Raw genomic sequence first — 16,192 nt, forward strand, 5'->3', positions numbered from 1 at the left:
GAGTGGCTCATAACCATACGAAATAAATGTTCATAGTTCAATTTATGGATTTTTTATTTTTATTTTTTATATATGTCAATAAAAATATTATCGACATATTTAATAATAAACGAGCATATCGTCGAACAATAACTAAGGTTTAAAATATTATTTTAATAATTTTTTAGCTCAATTGTTCGTGAGTGTCAAAATTTGAATTTTTAGATCGGTTAGAATATGTATACCTTAACGAATTGAGTTATACTCGGAAATAACATGTTCGGTAATATTTTTTAAAAATAGTGATTTTTGTGAAGTGTTTTTTTGACATGAACACGTTAATTTCGAGACGGGAGTGAGTTTAGATGTGACAAAGTGAATTTAGAAAAATAATCTCGACCGTTTCAAAGCCGCTCTCTAACATTACTTACCTTCATGGAGGTGCTCGTATAACCCAAAAACCCGTCCAACACATATTATTGAACCCAAATCATAAAATTTTGGGTTGATATTTTTTTTTAAGTTATTAATGGATTTTTTTTTTAATTTAAAATTTTAGTGAGAAAATAAAAAATTGTAATTTTAAATTTTTGAATTATAAAATATTGGAATAATACTATTAAGACACACATAAATTTAATTATATTTAGGTTCACTTTTTGACTGACCAATTACCTTTTTAGGCTTTTTAAGCTAATCAATGGGTCTGCTCCATCCCGAAGAACAAACACACTGATTCTTCACATTGTAACGGGACGCCGCCCACTGGCTCCTGTGTCGTTTTTCTCTTGATTCTTCCTGGTTGTGCGTTCTCGCATTCCCTTCAGATTTCGGTGCCTTGAACTGGATAGCTCCGAGCATTTTTTCTGAGGGAATACGAGAAGCTCCTTCATTCTGCAGTTTTAAATTTTGGTTTCTGTTTATCGGAAGAATTTCCGCAACTCAATCTTTGGAGCTCGGTCTTTGAGGTACAGTTCTTAATCTTTGGTGTTTGAGCATTAAGCATGGAGGTTTTTTGTTGTTCTGAAGGAAAATGGAGTGATTTGTTTGGTGTTATTGAGAAATTATTGAGTTCTTTTGTTTCCATATTGGTATGCATTTATTTCGTTTATTTACTGAGTTCGTATTGAGAATGGAGGCGAAATGAGAGTTGAAGTGGCTGTTAATGGATTCTGGTTGAGTTTTGTGGTTGCAGACGTTTTTCGAACTGACTGTTTTCTTTTGTGGATTGTGTAGATCGAGCGGCAGTTTTGAAGCATTTGAATCGAATAAGAGTTTTATTCAAGGTTTTCGGATATTTGGATTCAATTATCGTGGTTGCATTATTCGTCGAAATAACTAATGGAAGGCGCTTTGAATCTTCTTGGAGGCGTAACTATTTGCTCTGCCTCTTCGAGTAGAACACTGCGTTGCCGACCTTTATCATCTCAGCAGCTTCATTTTGTGTCATCTATTGCGCAAAGTGCTGGATTGTACACAAATGGCAAACGATTATCCTGTAGACGTGTGCGTTCGACAGTCAGATGCGAGGGGAGGCTTGCAGATGTAATTGATAGAAAAGTGAGTGAGTTTAGAAGTTCTGGTGAAACTGAGCAACAGTTTACATGTGTCATGAAGTTCGGTGGCTCATCAGTGGCTTCTGCAGAGAGAATGAGGGAAGTTGCTGAACTTATACGCAGTTTCCCTGAAGAGCGGCCAGTGATTGTTCTCTCGGCCATGGGAAAGACAACCAACAAACTTTTGCTGGTACGCAGTTTATTACCCAATTTCTCTCCTCTTTTTTGCTTTTTGAAGAAGGAAGTATTTTCGTTCAATACATATCCTTCAGGGTTGATAGGAACTCTCTGCTAATTTATAGGCTGGAGAAAAGGCTGTTAGCTGTGGCGTTAATAATGCATCAGATCTTGAGGAGTTGCAATTCATAAGATATTTGCATCTGAAGTAAGAAATTTGAGTTATTTAATCCCCTTCTGAATAATCTCCTATATCGTCCTCACAGGGCGTTGTCATGTTTATAGGACTGCAGATGAGCTTGGTGTAGACAGGTCTATTGTTGCAAGTAAGCTCTCTTTCGAGCCTGAAGCCTGTTAGTTAAATAGTTCATATTCTTGCTGCCTATCTTTTTTTCCTCCCGCTTGACACTTTTTATCGATTCTGTCGGTTATTCTCAGAAATTAGAAAAAATTTTAGGTTGGTGGGGACCCATGTGAGAAAGTAGAGAGTATTGAAAAATACAAAGGCAATAGTCCTTAGGAACTAGGAATATTCTATTTTCTTTTCCAGTTAGATATAGGCAAGAAAAATGACATAAACAACTTAATGTTGAGCATGGGAATGGGCAGATTATTTCTTCTTTCATATTCTTGGTATGTAAATATTGAATCTACTGAGGATCTTATTGAGAAGTTATTGAGTTAATATGCATTCAGAGCATCAGCTAGCAGTTCTCTGCATCTGAAAGAAAAATCAATATTTATATAATGTCGAAGTAGTTGTTCAACTTGCTTTTATGCTTGTTGGGAGTTTTCAAAAGCACCTTGAATTAAGATGCACAGATTGTGGTTTATCTGGAGCTTTCTAATCTAGCATGTAGTTGTTTTGTTGTCCTACAATCTAATGACTAACTATATACTCGTTCTCCCTACTGCCCAGTTTAACTAACAAGATACTTGGGCTCCACACAATTTTCACATGCAATCATTCTCCCATACCCACACCCCTCCTTACTGGCTTACATGTATATTCACCTTCATAATCAGAGGCCCATCAGCACAGCGGTATCTAGAATTTTCCTGTTGAAGTGATAGTGATGAAGTTTTCTAAGTGTTAAGTTTAGCTCGGTAGTATTTCCCGATTGGTCTGCCTTGTTTAAATATTTGCAAACGGTACTTTTTTTGATATTCGTCTGGCCTTGGAGTATGTTGGAATATGCGAGCATGATAATGTAAAATACCTTTACGTTAGAAGGGGAGATCTTCATCTAATGGCTTGAATTATATCCCCTTTGCATGTTCCCTTGTGAACAGTCTATTGCAGTTCCTACTGATTCGTTTCCTAAGGATATTGGAACCATAAATGATAAAATGGGCATTAACATTGTGAATAGTATGAAATTTATACTTTTAGATGTTACAGCAATAATTTTATGATCTTAATTAATTATTTAATTTATTTATTTATAATTACGTTGCAGATCACCTTGATGAATTGGAGGAACTTCTCAAGGGAATTGCTATGATGAAAGAATTGACCCTTCGAACAAGAGATTACTTAGTTTCCTTTGGGGAGTGCATGTCCACAAGGATTTTTGCTGCATATTTAAGTAGGATTGGTGTCAAAAGCCGTCAAGTATGCTTCTGTTCTTTCTAATATTGAATATATTTGACACGTCCAGCCCTTTGTATAACTCAAAAATAGTTCAAGTACTTCCATGTACTTTTAACCTTTAGTGTTGGGTATAAACTAACAGAAAAAATAAAGTATTTACCTGTTAGTTGAAATATTTCCAGTAGGTATTGGATTACCAAAGTTTAGGCATTGGTTTATTATCATTTTTTCGTTAGTAATCCAAAACCTAATGAAGTTATCACTTTCTCTTTGGAAAAAAGTAAGGGTCTTTTTGTGCATAATTGGCACGTTAGAGTGAGCCACAATCATGAAGCCTAAACAAGCAATTTTTGCTGAAATTTTAGGATAAAAAAACAAAAGAAAAGAACTGGGAAGACAAATTCTTAAATAGAGCAAACAGTTATGGGTTGACCGTTTAGAATCAGACTCCTTCCTGAAGGAGAAATTATCCAAGAAATTAAGATGTTGTCTTTCAGTATACCTCCTACTAGTCACTGTTGTTATTTTAAAAGGTTAAAAAAAAAAAGGAACTCCAAAAAAAAAAAGAGCTTTCCAGTATTCTTTAATCAATCATTATTTACGATGACAATTTGTTATAATGTCTGCTCTTGCAGTATGATGCATTTGAAATTGGATTCATCACCACAGATGACTTCACAAATGCTGACATTTTGGAAGCAACCTATCCTGCTGTTGCAAAAAGGCTACTTGGTGATTGGATTTCTGATCCTGCTATTCCTATTGTGACTGGTTTCCTCGGAAAGGTGTTTAAATGAACCATTTTACTTCATTGTCTGTATGTTTTGAAGGATTGGATCTTTTATAGTCTTGAAGATAATGCAATCATGAGACTTGTTCTTTTCTAGAATTTTTTTTTATGCAATCGTTTTTCTTCTTCAATTTAAGGGCTGGAGATCATGTGCAGTGACTACGTTGGGAAGGGGTGGTAGTGACCTGACTGCTACTACCCTAGGCAAAGCACTTGGATTGCGAGAGATTCAGGTTGCAGCATATTCTTAAATAAATTTTGGAAATGCAGTTTCTTGTTTTGAGTTAAATTTTTATCATTCGTTTAGATGCTTCTATTTTTTTTTCCTTTCTTTTCAAAGTTATAGATATTAAATTAAGTTTGTGCCTTGCAGGTCTGGAAAGATGTTGATGGTGTTTTGACATGTGACCCTAACATACATAAAGGTGCAGAACCTGTTCCCTTTTTGACTTTTGACGAGGCAGCTGAACTTGCTTATTTTGGTGCTCAGGTAATACTTAATTCTACTCCAACCATTCCTCATACTGTAATTTGCTCTTTTCAGAGGCTTTTACATAGATAAGAATTAATGGGCTTTTACATAGATGAGAATTAATGGACAACGAAGGCTTCAATTGGTGTATATTAGTCATGAAATTTATTACTTTCTATTGTTTGATTATCCGATGTGTATAAGTTGTTGGCTGATCACCACCTTGGTCCCCTTTTGGTTCACCCTTTTCCTTTTCTTTTCTTTTCTTTGTAGGTCCTGCATCCACAATCAATGCGACCAGCTCGGGAGGGTGATATTCCCGTTCGGGTGAAAAATTCGTACAATCCTCAAGCTCCAGGTACTCTCATCACCCGGAGCAGAGATATGAGCCAGGTTCGTACTTCTTAGATTTCTTGAAAAAGAACTAAAGCTGTATAGAAGACTTGAAACTAGCTGTAACTTTTCATATTCTCAATTACAGGCATTACTAACAAGCATTGTTTTGAAACGCAATGTAACCATGTTGGATATTGTTAGCACTCGCATGCTCGGTCAGTTCGGTTTTCTTGCCAGGGTATGGAGATGATCATTTCTTTTCCCAGTGCCCTGAATTATTGCTATTTTTCATTGATATCTTTTTTTTTTTGCCTCTTCTTTTAAATACAGGTGTTTGCAATCTTTGAAGATTTGGGCATATCAGTTGATGTGGTTGCTACCAGTGAAGTCAGTTTATCCCTGACCTTGGATCCATCGAAGCTTTGGAGCAGAGAGCTCATACAGCAGGCAAGCGTATGAACCCATATATTCTAAATTTTAGTTTAGAACTACGAAACTATTGTATTGTATGTTTTTACATATTTCAAGTTTTACGTATTCATATTTAATGTTAACACTTATGGGCCTTTGTTTTCTTAAAATTATTGTTATCTATAACTTTATTTCAAATTTTTACTTTTTATTTATTTAATTAAAAATAATTATTCTTGTTAACTAATCTACTATATGTTCTAATGTTGGTTTAGAACTATGAAACTATTGTATTGTATGTTTTTACATATTAAGTTTTGCGTATTCATATTTAATGTTTACACATTATGGGGCTTTGTTTTCTTAAAATTATTGTAATATATAACTTTATTTATTTGTTTATGTGTATGTTAGTTGTCACTTCACTCGAACAATGTCTTTTTGTTCATCTTGCATGAAGGTGATTGAGAGACTTATTGTCCTTTGTAAAACACAGTAACATGTGTTGTTTGAATATTTATTATGCTAGTCTTGTTACTTCACTCCCCATTTGTCATTTATGTTCAACAATCAGAATTTCAGCAGACCTTGCTCAGCTGATTTTATATTATATCCAATTGGCAGGAGCTTGACCACGTAGTGGAAGAACTTGAGAAAATTGCTTTTGTGAAACTGCTTCAACATAGATCAATCATTTCACTCATTGGAAATGTTCAAAGGTCATCACTGATACTGGAAAAGGTGCTGCATCTAGTTACCCCACTGATTGATCACATGCACTTAAAATTTATGCTTATTTTCTAGCCCCTTCATTTGAATCGTATTTAAAACCATAACCTAAATTTTTCAAAACGTTTTATTTTTGGGGCGGGGTGCAATATAGTTATCAAACTGGCCTTTTGACCTTGTTCTTCTCGGTTGAATGTTTATGGATTTTATCCAATTTCCGAAGAAGAATTCTCTTAAGTAATCGACCTGATGTTGAGGTTTTCAAGCATCATTGTTGCTTGTTTCTAATGCACAACTTTTTGGCAGGCATTTCGCGTTCTTCGTACCAATGGTGTAAATGTTCAAATGATATCCCAGGGTGCTTCTAAGGTTTCTTCTTCTCTTTATACTTCACATCGAAAACGCATTCTTATGCATGCAATCACTTATCCATCAAAGAAGTCCATCTTAGGGTGTCGCATTAGATTTCATATTTGAAATATCGTCGTGATTACCTCGAGGTGGCCTTACTCTTAATATATTACTGTTGTTTCTATGGGTTGGTCTAATGATTCATGAGATAACGTAAATTATATAATGAGCTTAGAGGAAATGAGTTTAAGTCATGCTGATCACTTATCTATGATTTATTATCCTACAAATTTCTTTGGTAACAAAAATGTGTTGAGTCAAATAGGTTTTCCATGATAATAGTTGAGGTGCATGCACTGTTATGAATATAAAAAAAAATATATTACAGATACTCAAGTTCTGAATTGAAGTATTATATAAGAAACTTATCGAAAATAATTTTTTAGTCTCCTAGAACTCTGCTCGTGAAGCCTCCATATAAGATTAGTGGAATAAACTTCGAGCATAAAGAGTAGTTTGTAATACGTCGACCATACACACACAAAAGATATCGTTGTGATCTAGTGACTAGACCAAATAAGAAATTGTTGTTCTGTTTTGAAAGTATTTGTATGTTCACAATGACTCAATTGTGCTATCCTCTGGACAGGTCAACATCTCATTGATCGTAAACGACAGCGAAGCAGAGCAATGCGTTCGGGCTCTCCATTCGGCCTTCTTCGAGACCGACAAACTCACATTAGATAGAGAATGTAAATCTCAAAATGGTTCAGTCTAGCTAGCTAGCAACGCTGCATGAGCACCAAGGCCATTTTTAGTTGCGAGAAGATGCATTTTTCGACCATATCATGAGGAAGGAGCAAATCTAAGCAATCGGTATGTAATAATTATTGTCGAAATCGAGCAAGTCGAGTTAGTTTCTTCCATTAGTTTCTTTAGGTAGACTACTGCAGCTCTAAGTGTAGTATTCAGCCGATTCAGAAAAAGAAAATTAGGATCATGGTTTATGGTGTACGCTAAGCTTCATTAGTGTTTTATATACTTTTATATGGCCTAGTTTGTCTGGCGGAAATGAACATACCTCAATAATATTTATAGCATATACTCGGTTGAACTTTTAAATTTTTATATACCATATGCTAAAAAAAAATCATGGATTCTTATGTATGTGTCCTTTTCTACCTTTTTTTTTTTTATTATTTTTTATTTTTTATGTTGAATTAAAAATATTAGATGCTATTTATATTTTCAACTAGTTTTGTGTTTTACTTTATATTTGTATTAAAAAATCATGACATTGTTGTGTACTTATTTTAGGTTAAATTATGAGTTTAGTGGTTGAAATTTGAGATATGTATTTTTTTTTTTCCATGATCTAAAATTTTAATTTTATATCAACAAGTTCTTTCTTGGCAACGGTCAAAATTAGACCAATATTCTACCCATTCAAATTCATGATCCAACTCTATTATAGGAAGAATTGCAAAAACCTTTTATAAAAAATTATAGTTTGAGGGTTAAATTGTAGCAATGGTCTTAGTTTGTGAATAATTTTGTGCATTTTGTTAGACTTTTGTATTTATATATGTGTTATTTATAAATTTGAATATTTGTAGAGATGATAGTAAAAACTCAGTGTATAGAATATTCTCACTCGTATGCCTAAGCATATCAAATTATTTATAATAATTGCATCCTAATTTTGTGTTCGAAATTACATTAATAACCTTTAATTTTTTTATATAATAAATAATGTTAAATTATAATTAAAATAATAAAAAATATAATTAAAAATTAAATAATTAATTACGAGACTTTATAACATAAATCTTTAACTTATTTGGTATTACATTTCATATTATTATATACCAAAAGTCTTATACATTCTCCTCTTAATTTGACTTTCATGGTTTAGTTGCTTTCACAAATTCAATGCTAAAGTCAAGAATAGAGAATAGGTCCCATTTAAATATATTTTTTAAAATAATATTTCATTAAATGAATATATCTACATGATGTATTTAAAATTTCGAGAGAAAATGATAAATATTGTTCATAATTATGATTAAAACAAAACTAAATCAAAATTAAAAAACAAAAGACATTTGATTTAGACATTAATTAAACCTGAAATTGACAACGTAAGATTATACTCATAATTCGCATTCAAGATTCAATCGTAGCCGTTGATTATTGGAACCGTCAAAAAAGGACAAATAAAAAGGCCACTTCATAATTTGGAGACACCAATGACCGTCCATTTCTCGCGTGTTCCCCACGCGACTTCGGGCAGCGTCATACCTGCCCGTTGACTATAAAAGCAACTACCCATCTCTAACCCCATTTCTCCATTTCAGAGAAAATCAGAGCCATTGGGCGTTTCAGGGATCCGTTTCTGAGCGAGAAAAAAGCGAGGTTCCTCTTCTAGGGTTGCTTCATTTTCTTCTCCATTGTTGGAATTTTGCTTTGACTTGTTCTGCTCCAAGTTCCATCTCCCATGGCGCACTCTGATAGACCCTCTCGCCAATCTCTGATCCCCATCTTCCTTTATTCTTCACCTTCTTCCACTCGCACTCTGCCCATTAAGAAGATGCTTCAGTCTTCATCCACTTTTGATGCGGTTTCCTCTTCTCCTAAGACCATTGTTATTCCTGCCCCGAGTGAGCCGTCTAAGAAGATTGAGTTGTACTCGCCGGCGTTCTACGCTGCTTGTACTTTTGGTGGGATTCTCAGCTGTGGTCTCACGCATATGACTGTTACTCCTCTCGATTTGGTTAAATGCAATATGCAGGTTTGATTCTCTTCGATTTGTGATCAGTTTTCTGCTTGTGTTTACGTTTCCAATTAGGTTACTTATGTTTGTGTTTGGAGATTTTGAAATGTTTGTCGTCGTTCTCTGATTTATTTCTATTCAGATCAGATCTGTGGGTTTTCTCGCTTTGTTAGGAGGTTCTTGTTTTTTTTTTTTTTCCGGTGGTGGTTGAATTTTGTATGGATCAGATCTAGAACTTGGCCGATATATTTTAGGAATAGTCTAGTTATTAATTTGCTAATTAAGTTGTAACTACAGTGTTACGTTTTTTCAGATCGACCCTGCGAAATACAAAAGCATTTCGTCTGGTTTTGGAATTTTGCTAAAGGAGCAGGGTGTGAGGGGTTTCTTTAGGGGTTGGGTGCCTACCCTTCTTGGCTACAGTGCTCAGGGTGCTTGCAAGTTTGGTTTCTACGAGTTCTTTAAGAAGTATTACTCTGATATTGCTGGACCCGAGTACGCTGCTAAGTACAAGACCTTGATCTACCTTGCTGGCTCTGCATCGGCTGAGGTGATTGCTGATGTTGCACTTTGCCCTTTCGAAGCAGTCAAGGTTCGGGTTCAAACTCAGCCTGGATTCGCTAGAGGGCTAGCAGATGGACTTCCCAAGTTTGTCAAATCTGAAGGAACTCTAGGGTACGTGAGATGACAGGAGGAAATATCTCTGGATGTTTTAATGGATTAATGAGTTACAACTCGTTTGTAATTGCAGGTTGTACAAGGGTATTGTTCCACTCTGGGGTCGCCAGATTCCATGTAAGTTAAAAAAGAAAAATTCTTATCTGTAACTTCTATGTGCTTATTTTGTTCCTATTGCTTTTTCTTGGAATGAATGATCGTGTTTTCTCGCACATACATAACAAACTTGGAACTGTGAAGAATTATACTTTAAAATTGATATGCTTAGCTATCATTACAAGGACATTCCTATAATTCAAGATTTTACAAGATTTTAGGAATGTGCTAAGCATATACTTGTGGTTTTCGAAATGGGGAATCTATTCCCCATTGGGGCAGAAACTTGATCCCGTGGAGATGTTTTGCCATCCCTAGCTGGGGCCATGGATTGTAGTTGGCAATATTTTTCATTTGTTGATGCTTAGGAAGTTGCTTCTGTTCATAGATGCTTGGTCGTTAATATATAATGTCTACATGCATTGTCTGGTACACCTAATTACAGTAGGAATTCCTTGGTAATTTTTGTTGTTGTTTGATGGCGATGTACGAATTTCTGGAGTTTTGTATTGTCTCCGCATTTTCTGTACCTTCAAGTGGAGATTTAAGAAAAATTATTTTGAAGGTATTCTTTAATTTGACATTCAGTTAATTTGATTGTTCTTTTTTATTTTTTTTTTGGACAAAAAATAAGAATTCATCCCTATCCCCAACCATTTAAGTATGGGGGTTGCTAATTGTTTTACACAATTTACTCCCAAGTCATCTGGGGTCTAACGTTGTACCACAATGGTTGAAGGAATTGGAATTTTATTCTTCCTCAAAACAACTTTTCCTCGTCTGTGGCAGAGAACAGTTTGTGCATATTGCGATGTTTTGATGTCGCAATATTGCTTAACTTTTATTCTCCCCCACTATGGTAGTAGGATGTGGGGAGATCCCTAAATTGATTAGGATAATAGTTTGTGCATATGGCAATGTTTTGATGTCGCAATGTTGCTCAACTTTTATTCTCCCCCACTATGGTAGAAAGATATGGGGGGGTCCCTAAATTGATTAGGAGAACTTTCTAACTGTCATCATTAGATATGTGCTTGAGTTTCATACAACATGGTTGTCCAGTGGATGAGCCAATGAGCCAATGAGCCAATGGCTTACAACATGGTTGGCAATATATATATTTTTTTTTCTATTCTTTGATTTATTGTCGTCAAAACTCAATTTTCTTTTGTTATTTGACCTTGTTCAAAGTATCAAAAAGAAAATTCCATTTGATCCTGGATTCAGTGATTGGATTTAAAAGCCTAAATTGTGAAGTAGATTATGCTTTGCATAGCATAGTATTCTCCGTTTGTTTTAATCAACAAGCTGTGATTTTATCTTGTCTTATACTCTGTTCGCAAACTTTTGCTTTATTTTTGTTTGCTATTCATAATGATCGGTGCTTTTCTTTCAGACACAATGATGAAGTTTGCTTCCTTCGAGACAATTGTCGAGATGATATACAAGTATGCCGTTCCCACACCAAAGGACCAGTGCAGCAAATCTCTCCAGCTTGGTATTAGTTTTGCTGGTGGATATGTGGCTGGTGTTTTCTGTGCTATTGTGTCTCATCCTGCTGATAATCTCGTGTCGTTCCTCAACAATGCCAAAGGAGCAACTGTTGGAGACGTGAGTACTGCATCCTTTTGGACGGAGTTATACTTGGTTTGCATTCTATTTGTTGTTTCATTACTTTTGGGTTCTCATGGTGCAGGCTGTCAAGAAGCTCGGATTATGGGGTCTCTTCACCCGTGGTCTACCCCTCCGTATTGTCATGATTGGAACTCTTACTGGTGCTCAATGGGGCATTTACGATGCATTCAAAGTGTTCGTTGGACTGTAAGTTCATCTCATGGCTATACCTTTATCCTGATTTTCCCCATTCGTTTAAGAGCTGTCACTCACATTGACACTTTCTTTTGACCAGGCCTACTACTGGTGGTGTTGCTCCTGCTGCCCCCGCACCTTCTGCTTCTGAGCTTGCAAATGCGTGAGATTGATGCTCGATCCATCGATCATCCGGAGTTTTGTTGTTTTTACGAGTTGGGGAGAAACCTCTCCATAAAATTGAATAAACATAACCTTAGAATGATGATATGCTTATAGTCGTCGAAGCCAGAAGAATTTCTTCATAGAATGGATGATGGACGCTTTTCCATTCGTTATCGGTTTCCTTTTTTAACTCGGAATTCATTGAATTTGTTGGGGATGGTTTTGATCTCATCCTTAGCTTGGAATACTTGTTTGTAGTAGTTCATAATTCAGATAGAGATTTGCAGTTTGATGGTTTAAGAACCATGAGCATATGATATGAGGATGTATTTTGTACCCATGTCAGGAACAAACTTTCTGCCAAATAAACTGACAGATGAAGGGTGAAGAAAGATTTGGCCCAGTTTTCATTTCATTAGTTATTGCTATTTTGGTTAGCTGTAAGTGTGAAGCCTTATAACCCTATAATATATATATATATATATATATATATATAAAATAGCGTTGAAAATCATGAAGCCATACAATGACATTCAAGCTCATTATAATGCTTTCCACATTTGATTTAGATGTGGAGTGGGTGACTTAAACGTTTAGTGCATTGACAACTTCAATGATGCATCAATCAATATTTGTCTTTTGGTTCACCAAAGGATCAAAGGACTTGAATAATAATAATAATAATAAAACCACTTTTATTTATTTTTAGCAAGTTTATATAAGTTACAAACAATTAAGAATTAGAATAAGGTGCCAAAAGGCCTCAAACCAATAAAGAGAGTATTTAGGGCATAGCTTTATCTTTTCTTGCATGAAAATTATTGTCAGTTTGATAAAAACTAAATTTAAACTAACATTACACAGACTAATTTCAAGATTGATTGAAAGTGCAGAGATTAGATTTGATGATTAATAAGTACAAAGACTAAAGCTGAACGAAAACAAAAATGATATCTTAACCTAAATTAAACAAGAACAAGGGAAAAAGATTCAGAACAAAACTATGCCCCATTAGTTTTTCGAGGGGGGAAAAATTCACGTACCACAGATGAAACGATAGATAGAAGAGAAGCATCTGAACTTGGTCCATTTCCCCCCCTTGTTTTGAGTAGTAAATATGAGTGCACTATTCTTCACATTCTACAATGTGCATTAGACCAACCTGAAACTTCTACAAACTATTAATTAATGAAAGCTGCAACAACCAACACAACTCTAGAAAGAAATCCTCTATGAGGGCTTGGCCGACTTTTTCACAAACAACTTGCTTATATCTTCAGTGACAATGTTACTCCTGCCAAACGTAAAACAAGTTCAGGATTCCAATCACAATTCATCACAAATTCTAAACAAAATAGAAAATACATTGTAATAGCCTAAGCCCACCGCTAGTAGATATTGTCCACTTTGGCCCATTAAGTATCGTCATCGGCCTCATGGTTTTAAAATACATCTACTAGGGAGAGGTTTCCACACCCTTGGTATTGTTCCCCTCTCCAACCGATGTGGGATTTCACAATCCACTCCTCTTGGGGGCCAGCGTCCTCGCTGACACACCGCCCGGTGTCCGACTCTAATACCATTTGTAACAGTCCAAGTCCACTGCTAGCAGATATTGTCCGATTTGGCCCGTTACGTATCACCGTCAACCTCAAAGTTTTAAAATACGTCTACTAGGGAGAGGCTTCCACACCCTTGGTGTCATTCCCCTCTCTAACTGATGTGGGATCTCACATATGAATGGTTATATTTGCAAGAGTAATGACATGCACTAACTCTATGCTAAGTTCTTGAGGCGATAGAATCACACTTGCTGAGGCCTTCAGCACATCCAGCATATTGAAGAATCACACTAGCAGTAAGAAACAACAGAGAAAAGAGCATCGTACCAGTTGAAAGATTCTTCTGTCAAATTTTTTTCCTATTAAAATCAGTGAAATTGTAATATCTTAAAGAAGTTACGGTTAGTTGGAGCAATAGCAAGGCATTGGTAAGGAAATGCTCCATCCCTCTGAACTAGAAACCCCAAATAAATTATACCCCACATATAGAAGATTGTATATCTTGTTCTAATAAGCAAAAGAAGGAATGAAATATATATCTGGAAACCCACTAGTTTCACTGCCAAATGGAAAACCAAATCCTAATCCAAGCAAACCACTGACTAACTAATATGAAGCTCAACTCTACTGTTAACTACAGAGATTTGTAATAGAAGAAACTGCAGGCTTGATATCAGGCTCGATATCATCAGACGGAATCTGAGTCACATTTAACTTTAAAGTTCTTGCAAGGCAGGAAATGATGATGACGAACACCGATCGATGCATTTACTTTCATAGAACTGAGTGTATTAACAAAACAATTCATGGCCAAAAACAAAAGGCCATGTTTATCTTATACCTAACTTCTTAGTACTACATTACCATTATGTCGTGCGTGCTAAACTTAGAATCATAGGTTTTAATTGGTAGACTGAGAGAGCACTTTCACGGGAAAGAAATAAACTTAGAATCATATCTATGCCAATGCAATCATCTGTATGTACATGATATTGAAATGATTCGATTCTCATCGCCTAGTGCAGACTTCATAAACTATATATAAATGCATCAAATCCAATTATCAATGTCTTGCAGTATCACTTATTCAGGGAATAATGTCATTGACCTTAAGTGAATCCAAATATTAGCATAAACAAATGGAAAAGAAGGAGAGAATATAATAGAACGAACCTTCCAGTAAGCTGAGGTGGAACCAACAAACGCCCTACAGTCTCTGGAACATTCTTTGAGTGAGGCAAATTCGATCGTGGAACTTTACTCCGGGGAAGAGAAGATCCCAAAACATTTGTTTCTCTCTTACGAGATGCATTGGCAGCCATGGCTGCTGCCACTCGAGAAGAGTGATCGCTACCACTAAGAAGACTGGAAGAAGTAGGAGAATTCAATAGTAGAGAAGCATCAGGAAGCTCAACCGAAGGCACAGAAGAATCCTCGTTAGTTTCAGATGGCTGTTTTGGCTTAAGAATGGGCCTACAGTGCAAATCACAAGGAAATAAATCACTCACACCAGAATACCAACCAAAATAAACCAAATCTTTAGTTCCAAGGCAACGAAATCAATAGCTAAAAAATTCCCTAAACCTACGTAGAAGCCATTTCGAACTTGCAAAATTCCATAGTAAACCAAAAAAAATAAACAGTATGACCACAATAACGATCTTTAAAAAGCCACTCAATAACATCTGGAAGCACAACAAACTCCATTACTCCCAGTTAATCTAACAACAACAATAACCCTAAAAGATGGAACACAAAAAATAAGAACTGGTATACAACCAACACATCATTCACTTCGAAGACAAAACCTATACGCTTTGTGAAAAAATAGAGAAGGAAAACGATTGAACTTCGATTAGAATAGAGAAAAAGAAAAATCAGAAATTGGAATTGGAGCCCTCCCGCTTGGGAACTAGAAAATCTGAAGAAATGGAAGAAAAGTTACTGGTTGACGGGGTGAGATTGAGACCTCGGCTCTTGGTTGGGGAATTGAGGCTCCTTGGTTGTGTGGTCTTCCGGTTTCTTCCGATTCTGCTGCTGCTCCTCCTCCTCCTCCGCCGCCGCCGCCGTCTCGTCGTCGTCCGACGAAGCGTAGTCTACCAATGACATTTTTGTTCCTCTCTTGCCTTCTTTCGACTCTTCTCTCTCTCTCCTCGTCCTGTATTTACGAAACTATGACCCGCTTCTTCATAGAACCATAAAACGACGTCGTAGTGTAACTCATTCCTCGTATATTTTAATTTTTTTTGTATATTATTAATTCACTCACTTTTTTAAGTATTATATAAGCTAAATTATAAAAATAAATATTTCTATTTTTTAAAAATAAAATATTAATTTTTCACCTTTAAAAAATATTTCAAAATTATATTATAGCTGAAAAATATCCGAACATTTGACAAAAAGTCAACGCTTCTTCAAAACCGATTAGATAGAACTTCTTTCATAGTGTCTTTCTTACTATGACCCGAACCCAAGAATCCAACTGATAGAAATCTCTTGAAAGATGATCTATAACGGATTGAAGAATCCAATTATCCTAAAATTATATTTATCAAACATATATATTTTATTTAAATCATATTTAAATATTATATATATATATATTCTCACCCGTTTCATTTATCATTCAAATCTTAAATATATTTTTTTTGTTTTATTATATAAATATACTAAATATATTTTTCTTTAAATATTTATTTAAACACTTGAAA

At 35.4% G+C, this 16,192-nt stretch overlaps 3 protein-coding genes across 5 annotated transcripts; 2 read left to right on the forward strand and 1 right to left on the reverse strand.

Annotated features, from left to right (window-relative positions):
- The first annotated feature begins 684 nt into the window (after positions 1–684).
- Positions 685–7,493, forward strand: LOC111487804 (aspartokinase 2, chloroplastic-like). 2 transcript variants are annotated; one of them, XM_023135341.1, is made up of 14 exons: positions 685–947; positions 1,216–1,725; positions 1,838–1,920; positions 1,998–2,038; positions 3,173–3,327; positions 3,942–4,091; positions 4,234–4,329; positions 4,470–4,586; positions 4,842–4,961; positions 5,050–5,142; positions 5,235–5,357; positions 5,940–6,056; positions 6,351–6,413; positions 7,045–7,493. In XM_023135341.1, exons 2-14 carry the CDS (start codon positions 1,321–1,323, stop codon positions 7,171–7,173), a joined length of 1,692 nt encoding a protein of 563 aa, XP_022991109.1. In that variant the 5' UTR covers positions 685–947; positions 1,216–1,320; the 3' UTR covers positions 7,174–7,493. The 2 variants fall into 2 exon arrangements, with proteins under 2 accessions (XP_022991109.1, XP_022991110.1); XM_023135342.1 differs by having other exon boundaries at positions 5,235–5,351.
- A 1,234-nt stretch (positions 7,494–8,727) lies between these two features.
- Positions 8,728–12,331, forward strand: LOC111487150 (mitochondrial phosphate carrier protein 3, mitochondrial-like). Its single transcript, XM_023134412.1, has 6 exons — positions 8,728–9,186; positions 9,482–9,843; positions 9,920–9,963; positions 11,339–11,553; positions 11,639–11,763; positions 11,852–12,331. The coding sequence occupies exons 1-6, from the start codon at positions 8,893–8,895 to the stop codon at positions 11,916–11,918; spliced, it is 1,107 nt and encodes a 368-aa protein (XP_022990180.1). The 5' UTR covers positions 8,728–8,892; the 3' UTR covers positions 11,919–12,331.
- A 529-nt stretch (positions 12,332–12,860) lies between these two features.
- Positions 12,861–15,657, reverse strand: LOC111487632. 2 transcript variants are annotated; one of them, XM_023135108.1, is made up of 3 exons: positions 15,448–15,657; positions 14,652–14,951; positions 12,861–13,210 (listed from the first exon to the last, which is right to left on the reverse strand). In XM_023135108.1, the coding sequence occupies exons 1-3, from the start codon at positions 15,585–15,587 to the stop codon at positions 13,147–13,149; spliced, it is 504 nt and encodes a 167-aa protein (XP_022990876.1). In that variant the 5' UTR covers positions 15,588–15,657; the 3' UTR covers positions 12,861–13,146. The 2 variants fall into 2 exon arrangements, with proteins under 2 accessions (XP_022990876.1, XP_022990875.1); XM_023135107.1 differs by having other exon boundaries at positions 15,424–15,656.
- Between the last annotated feature and the right edge of the window lie 535 nt (positions 15,658–16,192).

This window comes from Cucurbita maxima, unplaced genomic scaffold, assembly GCF_002738345.1.
Source record: "Cucurbita maxima cultivar Rimu unplaced genomic scaffold, Cmax_1.0 Cma_Scf00012, whole genome shotgun sequence".
NCBI classification, from domain to species: Eukaryota; Viridiplantae; Streptophyta; class Magnoliopsida; order Cucurbitales; family Cucurbitaceae; genus Cucurbita; species Cucurbita maxima.